Genomic DNA, 9023 nt, shown 5'->3' on the forward strand with positions numbered 1-9023 from the left:
TGTCTTTTTCTTTCTCTGTTCTAGCCAATTATAACATTTATTCCAAATTTCATAAAATTCTGACGTCTCCTTGTCTTTTAATTCTAACGTAAGTTTGTTCATTTCTGCGCATTCCAAGATTTTATACATAATCATATCATTTGTGGGAATATTTTCACTCTTCCAACATTGCGCATATGCTATACGGGCTGCAGTCAATTTGTGTATAATGATGTGTTGGAGTTGTTTTTCCATCTTTAAATTTATTATGCCCAAAAGAAATATTTCTGGTTTGAAATCCATTTGTATCTCAGTTATCTCCTGTATCCAATCTCTTATCCGCTCCCAATATTTTTTTACTTTGGGGCACAGCCACCGCATGTGATAAAATGTTCCTTCTTTAATTTTACATTTCCAATACTTCGGGTCTATGTTTTTGTACATGTTGGCCAATCTCGCCGGTGTTAAATGCCATCTGTAAATCATTTTATATTGATTCTCTCTATATGCAGTTGATAGCGTCAATTTGCAATTTCGGTTCCATAATCTTTCCCATTCCTCTAAATTTATATTTCGCCCCACATTTCGTGCCCACGCTATCATTGGCCCCTTCACTATTTCTTCTTCTAACTCTATCTGTAATAGGTATTTATAAATTTTTGATAATAGTTTTCCTTCCTTACTTATTAGAATTTTATCAAGTTGGTGTGGGTCTATTCTATTCTATTAATTCTATATTCTATTCTATTCTATTCTATATTCTATTCTATTCTATTCTATTCTTAATCCTATTCTATTTAATTCTATTCTGTTCTGTAATATTCTATTCCATTCCATTCCATTCTATTCCTATTTCCATTTGGTTCTGTTCTGTTCTCTATATTCTATATTCTATTCTGTTCTATGTATATAGTCTATCCTATATCCCATATCCTATCCTGACTGGCCTGAAGGGCGAGGAATTCTGCACTTGGCTGGAACTGCCCAAAAGCAACAGAGTCTTGTCCGGGGGGGGGTGTTAAAGTGGCACCTCCAGCCCAAGCCCCCCCCCCGTTTGAATGACCTCCACAGGTTGGCTGGAGGCGGGCAGGGGCCGGACCTCTCCTCGGAGTTGTCTCCTCCCCCCCGCCACTCACCCCGTCTCGTGTCCTGGGGAGTGGGGAGCGAAAGGGAGCCCCCCCTCTTTTTTCCTCTCTTCTGACCCCCTTCTCCCCCTCCCCCTTTGCAGGCAGCTGCTTCCTCTGCCTGGTGGACGTGGTGCCGGTGAAGAACGAGAGCGGCGCCGTCATCATGTTCATCCTGAACTTCGAGGTGGTGGCNTTCTTGAAAAACCCCAGTGTTGGGCCACTCACAAGTTCTAGTGGCAAGCAGTTCCGGCGGTTAATTGCCCTCACTGTTAAAAAGTGTCTCCTTAGTTCCAGGTTGCTTCTCTCTTTGGTGAGTTTCCATCGGCGGCTTCTCGTCCTGCCTTCGGGGGCTTTGGGGAAGAGGTGGAGCCTCTCTTCCCTTCCCTTCCCTTCCCTTCCCTTACCTCCCTCCCTCCCTCCCTTCCTTCCTACCTTCCTCCATCCTCCACTCCCTCCCTCCTTCCTTCCTTCCTTCCTTCCTTCCTTCCTTCCTTCCTCCTTTCTTTCTCCTGCTTGAGCAGGGGGTTGGGCTAGATGACCTCCAAGGTCCAACTCTTTCATTCTATGATATTGTAAGGGTCTCCTGCTCAAGCAAGGGGTTGGGGTAGATGACCTCCAAGGTCCCTTCCAACTCTGTCATTCTAGGATTCTGGAAGCGTCTCCTGCTCGAACTGGGGGTTGGACTAGATGATTTCCACGGTCCCTTCCAACTCTCTTATTCCGTAATTCTGGAAGGGTCTCCTGCTCGAGCAGGGGGTCGGACTAGATGACCGCCGAGGTCCCTTCCCTCTGTCATTCGGGGATATTTTAAGGATCACCTGCTCGAGCAGGGGGTTGGACTAGATGGCCTCCGAGGTCCCTTCCAACTCTGTCATTCTGCAATTCTGCAAGGGTCTCCTCCTTGAACAGAGGGTTAGAGACACCCCCCCCCAGTCTAAAGAACCCTTCGGCCCCTACTGCAGTGCCCCCTTGCCTACGGATCTGCTCAAAGTTGTCTGTGTGTGTGTATTTGTGTGTGTGTGTGTGTGTGTCAAAGCCAGGGGAGAGAGTCCATCACCCGTTATCTACCCTAACAGTGCCCTCGTCTGTTGGAAAAGAGAGCGAACAATGGGAGAGGGAGGGGGGCAGCCCAGGGGATAACAGCTCAAGCGGGGGGGAGGGGACAATTAACCAGTGGAACTCCTTGCCTCCAGAAGCGGTGAGTGCTCCAACACTGGAAGTTTTTAAGAACAGACTGGACAGCCATTTGTCCGAAATGGTATATAGGGTTTCCTGCCTGAGCAAGTGGGTTGGACTAGATGACCTCCAAGGTCCCTTCCAACTTTATTATTATTGTTGTTGTTATTAAAGAGTGGACAGCCACATATGAAATGTTATATAGGGTTTCCTGGCTGAGCAAGGGGGTTGGACTAGATGACCTCCAAGGTCCCTTCCAACATCATCATCATCATCATTCTTATTATGAGACTGGACAGCCATTTGTCTGAAATGGTCTAGGGTTTCCTGCCTGAGCAGGGGGTTGGACTAGATGACCTCCAAGGTCCCTTTCAACTTTATTATTATTATTATTATTATTATTATTATTATTATTATTATTATTAAGAGACTGGACAGCCACTTGTCTGAAATGGTATATAGGGTTTCCTGCCTGAGCAGGGGGTTGGACTAGATGACCTCCAAGGTCCCTTCCAACTTTACTATTATTATTATTATTATTATTATTATTATTATTATTATTATTATTATTATTATTATTATTATTATTATTATTGGACAGCCATTTGTCCGAAATGGTCTAGGGTTTCCTGCCTGAGCAGGGGGTTGGACTAGATGACCACCAAGGTCCCTTCCAACTTTATTATTATTATTATCATTATTATTATCATTATCATTATTATGAAGAGAGACTGGACAGTCACTTGTCTGAAATGGTATATAGGGTTTCCTGCCTGAACAGGGAGTTGGACTAGATGACCTCTGTTCTGGATCATATAACCTCCAAGGTCCCTTCCAACTTTATCATCATCATCATCATCATCATCGTCGTCATTATTATTATTATTATTATTATTATTATTATTATTATTATTATTATTATTAAATGACCCAAAGGCCCAAAGTCTGTAGGAAATGGTCCTTAGCAACCTTGGGACCCGACCCTAAGAGCTTAATGCCAAACTGGCCAGGTGGCCCAAGCACAATAAAGCTTTCTGGGCCCTCCTCCCTCTTTTTCTCCCAGAACATGTCCTCGGGCGCGCTCTGCCAAACGAGCCGATTAGGGGAGAGTGGAAAAAGAAGGAAGGGGCTGTCGGCAGGGCAGGGACTCCGAGGTCCCCTCGGGTGAAGTCATTCCTACGGCTTGGCGGATCGCCCGAGAAAGAGGAGGAGGTGGGGCAGGTGTGTGTATGTGTGTTTGTGCAGAGGAGCAGAATATGGGGCCTGCGTGGGAGGATGGATGGATGGGGATGACAGGCGGAGGTGACTGTCTCTCTTTCTTTCGGGAACAGCCTGTCCCGTCGTGGCTTCTTGTTGCGTCAATTTCGGCTATAAAACCAGCTCTGTTTGTGTGGCCATGAGGTGTGTTTGTGTGTGTGTGTGTTCTGTGAAGGTGCCAGGAGGGGAGAGCTTTCCTCTTGCAGGGTCCTACTTCCCGCCCTTCCCGCAGAATTCAGGGCGAGGAGCGCCTTTGAACCCTCCGTATCTGGGCCAAGGTCATAAAGAGGGCTGCTGACCCCTGGTGGCCAAAGCATGGCTCTCCCCCCCCCTATGCTGCTCCTGTGGGGAGGGGTCTTTTCTTAGAGCAGGCCCAGGAGAGAGAAATGGGGGGCGGGGGGCACAGGGGAGCGAGACAGGGAGTCCTCGACGTACGACCATCATGATGCCCCAGGTTTCCGTTGCTAAGCGAGACGCTTGCTCAGGGAGTTTCACCCCGGTTTTCGACCTTCCTGGCCACAGTTGCTAAATGAATCCCTGCGGTTGTTCACTTAGTGACACGGTCGTTAACTGAATCGGGCTTCCCCCGTTGACTTTGCTCGTCCGAAGATCGCAAAAGAGGACTGGCGAACCTCAGGACGCTGCGACCGTCATAAATACAAGTTGGTTGCTGAGCCTGTGAGCTTTGATTGTGTGACCCTGGGATGCTGGGATCGTCATAAATACGAATCGGTTGCTGAGCCTCTGAGCTTCGATCGCGTGACCCCGGGACGCTGCGATTGTCATAAATACGAATCGGTTGCCGAGCGTCTGAGCTTTGATTGTGTAACCCTGGGACGCTGGGATCGTCATAAATACGAGTCGGTTGCCGAGCGTCTGAGCTTCGATCGCGTGACTCCGGTATGCTGCGACCGTTATAAATACAAATCGGTTGCTGAGAGTCTGAGCTTTGATCGCATGACCCCGGGATGCTGCGACCGTCATAAATACGAGTCGGTTGCCGAGCGTCTGAGCTTTGATCGCGTGACCCCGGGACACTGCGACTGTCATAAATACGAATCGGTTGTCGAGCGTCTGAGCTTTGATCGCGTGACCCCGGGACGTGAGCGTCATAAATACGAGTCGGTTGCCAAGCCTCTGAGCTTCGATCGCGTGACCCCCGGGACGCTGCGACCTTCGTAAATACGAGTCGGTTGCCGAGCGTCTGAATTTTAATCAGCAGGAAAAATGGTCCGAGGTGACTTTTTCCATGCACGTTGTAGCTTTGAACGGGCTGCCGTAAGTCAAGGACAGCCTGCGGACGGGGAGGCGGCTCTCTGCACAGCCATCTCTACACACAAACACACACACATTGCCTTCCAGGTCGTGGTAAGTCCTTCCGGCTGAGGCTCCCGGCGCTGCTCGCCCTGGCCGGGAGCAAGCAGTCGCTACCGCAGGACGACCCGGACGAGGCGGTGGTGGTGGACCTGTCCAAGCCGAGCAGCGAGTCCATGGTGCTGGACGAGGTCACCTCCTCGCTGGATCCCCCTTGCCTGGGCTGCAAGGAGGAGGAGGAAGAGGAAGAGGAGCCCGAGGACCGGCGAGCCCTGATGGAGCGCCGGGGGGAGGCCGGCGAGGACCCCCCGGTCATCCACTCCTCGCCCCGGACTGAGAAGGCCACCCACCTCCACCTGGAGGCCTCCTTCTCCAACTGCAGCCTCAGCCGCACGCGCTCGCGCGAGAGCTTCTACAGCGTGCGCAGGGCCTCCTCCGTGGACGACATCGAGGCCATGAAGGGCGAGGGAGAGAAGGGCCGGGCCCACAGCCGGCACGCCAGCACCGGTGGGTGGCGCCGCGGCGCCCCGGGAGGGAGGGATCTGGTGGGGTCCCGGTCCGGCGGAGGAGAGGGGGGGAGGCACCGCCGGGAGCGTTAGGGGGGGCTGGGAGGTCATCCAGTCCAGCTCCCTTGCTCAAGCAGGAGACACTTACAGAATAACACAGTTGGAAGGGGCCCCAGAGGTCATCTAGTCCGACCCCCTGTTCGAGCCAGAAATCCTTACAGAATCATAGAGTGAAGGGACCTCAGAGGTCATCCAGTCCAGCTCCCTGCTCAAGCAGGAGACCCTTACACAAGCATAGAGTCGGAGAATGGAAAGGGACCTTTGAGGTCGTCTAGTCCAACCCCCTGCTTGAGCAGGCGATCCTTACAGAATCCTAGAGTGACAGAGTTGGGCGGGACCTCAGAGGTCATCTTGTCTAGGAAAGAGGGGAGGGGCGGCAGGCATCACCGAGAGCGTTAGTAGGGACCCGGGAGGTCATCCAGTCCAGCTGCCTTGCTCAAGCAGGAGACACTTACAGAATAGCACAGTTGGAAAGGGACCCCAGAGATCATCTAGCCTGACCCCCTGCTTGAGCAGGAGAACTTTATAGAATGACGGAGTTGGAAGGGGCCCTAGAGGTCATCTAGTCTGACCCCCTGCTCGAGCAGGAAATCCTTACAGAATCATAGAGTGACAGAGTTGGAAGGGACCTCAGAGGTCATCTAGTCCAGGCTCCCACTCAAGCAGAAGTAATTTTGTAATTACAGAATTACAGAATCACAGAGAATCCATTCCATATATTCTATTTTGTTCTGTTCTATTTTCATATTTTCTATTCTATTCTATTCTATTCTATTCTATTCTATTCTTATTTCTATTCTGTTCTTAATTCTATTCTATTCATATTTCTATTCTTAATTCTATTCTATTCTATTTTATTATTTTATTCTATACTATCCTATCCTTATTTCTATTCTATTCTATTCTATTCTATCTTATCCTATCCTATTCTTAATCTTATTCTATTCTATTCTATTCTATTCTATTCTATTCTATTCTATTCTATTCTATTCTATTCTATTAAGTTCTATTCTATTCTATTCTTATTTCTATTCTATTCTTAATTCTATTCTATTCTAAATTCTATTCTATTCTTATTTCTATTCTATTCATATTTCTATTCTTAATTCTATTCTATTCTATTCTATTATTTTATATCCTATCCTATCATTTCTATTCTATCCTGTCCTATCCTATCCTATCCTTAATCTTATTCTATTCTATTCTATTAAGTTCCATTCTATCCTATCCTATCCTATCCTATCCTATCCTATTCTTAATCTTATTCTATTCTATTCTATTAAGTTCTATTCTATTCTATTCTTATTTCTATTCTATTCTTAATTCTATTCTATTCTATTCTATTCTATTCTTATTTCTATTCTATTCATATTTCTATTCTTAATTCTATTCTATTCTATTATTTTATTCTATCATATGCTATCCTATCCTTATTTCTATTCTGTTCTATTCTGTATTCTATTATATTCTTTATCGTATCCTATCCTATCGTATCCTATCCTATCCTATCCTTAATCTTATTCTATTCTATCCTATTCCATCCCATCCCATCCCATCCCTATTCCAATTCCAATTCCTTGCTACTGAGCAAGTCGAAGGTCCAACTCTGGAGGGGCTACCTCGATCCCATTGGCCAGCCAAGACCGCTGACGAGGTCCCAGGCTCGGGGTCTCCTCGCGTGGGTGGGAGGGAGAGACCGAAGGCCCCCACCCCACCCTTTGGCTGAACCGTTGGCTTTCCCGGCAGGGGCCATGAACAACGTCCGGAGCCACCTGCTCAACTCCACCTCCGATTCGGACCTCATGCGCTACCGGGCCATCAGCAAGATCCCCCAGATCACCCTCAACTTCGTGGACTTCAAGGCCGAGGCCTTCCTCACCTCGCCCTCCAGCGAGAAGGAGATCATCGCCCCCAGCAAGCTGAAGGACCGGACCCACAACGTGACCGAGAAGGTCACCCAGGTGAGAGCCGGCCGAGCGTCTCTGGGCCCGGGGTGGGGCTCGGCAGGGGAGACCCCGCGGGAGCGACGTTCGTCCGCTCTTCCTGTCCGCCTGTCGGTGGGCTGTGGGGTCGATGGGCTCGGCGCCTCGGTGGTCGCCCGTTGTTGGCGGACGTGGGCCGCAGAAGGGCGGCACGGTGGCTGCCGGGTCGTCCTTGTTTAGGACGAATTTATTTGGGTTTGTGAGTGGCTCCTTCACACCTGTGGTGGATGGTGGCCTTGCTGGACCGAAGCCCTCCCCCAGGAAGAGCCTCCTCCCCACGTGCCAGCAGGCCCTCTGTGTGTGTGTGTGTGTGTGTGAGAGAGAGAGAGAGAGAGAGAGGGAGAGAGAATGAGAGTGAGAAAAAGGGAGAGAGAGAGAAAGAAAGAAGAGAAAGAGGGAGAGAGAGAGAGAGAGAGAAAGAAAGGGAGAGAGGGACAGAATTAGCGGGGAGAGGGAGAGAGGAATAGAGAATGAGAGAGAAAGGGAGAGAGAGAAAGAGAAACAGAGAGAGGAAGAGAGAAAGAGAGAGAAAGAGAAAAATGGGAGAAAGAGAGAGAGAAAAGGAGAGCAGGGGAGAATGGGAGAAAGAGAGAGAGAAATGGAAAGAAAGAAAGAAAGAAAGAAAGGGAGAGAGAGAGAAAGAGGGACAGAGACAGAGGGTTGGACTAGATGACCTGCAAGGTCCCTTCCAACTCTTATCATTCTATGAGGCTGTAAAGGTCACCTGAGCAGGGGGTTGGACTAGATGACCTCTGAGTGCATTCCCAACTCTTATCATTCTGTAAGGCTCTCCTGCTTGAGCAGGGGATTGGACGAGATGACCTCTGTGCTTTTCCAACTATGTCATTCTGTGAGGGTCGACTGCTTGACCAGAGGGTTGGACTAGATGACCTCCGAGGTCACTTCCAACTCTATTATTCCGTGATGCTGTAAGGAGTCTCCTGCTCGAGCAGCGGGTTGGGCTAGATGACCTCTGAGGTCCCTTCCCACTCTGTCATTCTGTGATACTGGAAGGGTCTGCTGCTTGAGCAGGGGGGTTGGGCTAGATGACCTCTGAATGCATTTCCAACTTTGTCATTCTGTAAGGAGTCTCCTGCTCGAGCAGAGGGTTGGGCTAGATGACCTCCGGGGTCCCTTCCTGCTCTGTCATTTTATCATTCTGTAAGGCTCTCCTGCTCGAGTAGGGGATTGGGCTAGATGACCTCTGAGGTCCCTTCCAAGTCTGTGATTCTGTAATTGTGTAAGGGTCTCCTGCTCGAACAGGGGGTTGGGCTAGATGACCTCTGAGTGCATTCCCAACTCTGTCATTCTGGATGGCTCTCCTGCTTAACCAGAGGGTTGGGCTAGATGACCTCCCAGGCCCCTTCCAACTCTGTCCTTCTGTGATACTGTCAGGGTCTCCTGCTCGAGCAGGGCGGTTGGGCTAGATGACCTCCGGGTGTCTTTCCAACTCTGTCATTCTGTAAGGAGTCTCCTTCTCGAGCAGGGGGTTGGACTAGACGACCTCCGGGGGTCCCTTCCAAGTCTGTCATTCTGTCATTGTGTCAGGGTCTCCTGCTCGAGCAGGGGGTTGGACTAGATGACCTCTGAGTACTTTTCCAACTCTGTCATTCCGTAAGGGT

The 9023-nt window shown here is 49.3% G+C and overlaps 1 protein-coding gene across 1 annotated transcript in view; it reads left to right on the forward strand.

The window, feature by feature from the left end:
• Positions 1–9023, forward strand: part of KCNH2 (potassium voltage-gated channel subfamily H member 2) — a 41933-nt gene that overhangs the window by 16978 nt on the left and 15932 nt on the right. Inside the window, exons 2-5 of the mRNA XM_015828391.1 lie at positions 1208–1339; positions 2937–2963; positions 4890–5360; positions 7166–7380. Of these exons, the coding sequence (XP_015683877.1) occupies positions 1208–1339; positions 2937–2963; positions 4890–5360; positions 7166–7380 (845 nt within the window). The remainder of the gene's footprint in view (positions 1–1207; positions 1340–2936; positions 2964–4889; positions 5361–7165; positions 7381–9023) is intronic.

Source organism: Protobothrops mucrosquamatus, unplaced genomic scaffold, assembly GCF_001527695.2.
Source record: "Protobothrops mucrosquamatus isolate PMUCROS unplaced genomic scaffold, P.Mucros_1.0 scaffold4453, whole genome shotgun sequence".
Taxonomy (NCBI): Eukaryota; Metazoa; Chordata; class Lepidosauria; order Squamata; family Viperidae; genus Protobothrops; species Protobothrops mucrosquamatus.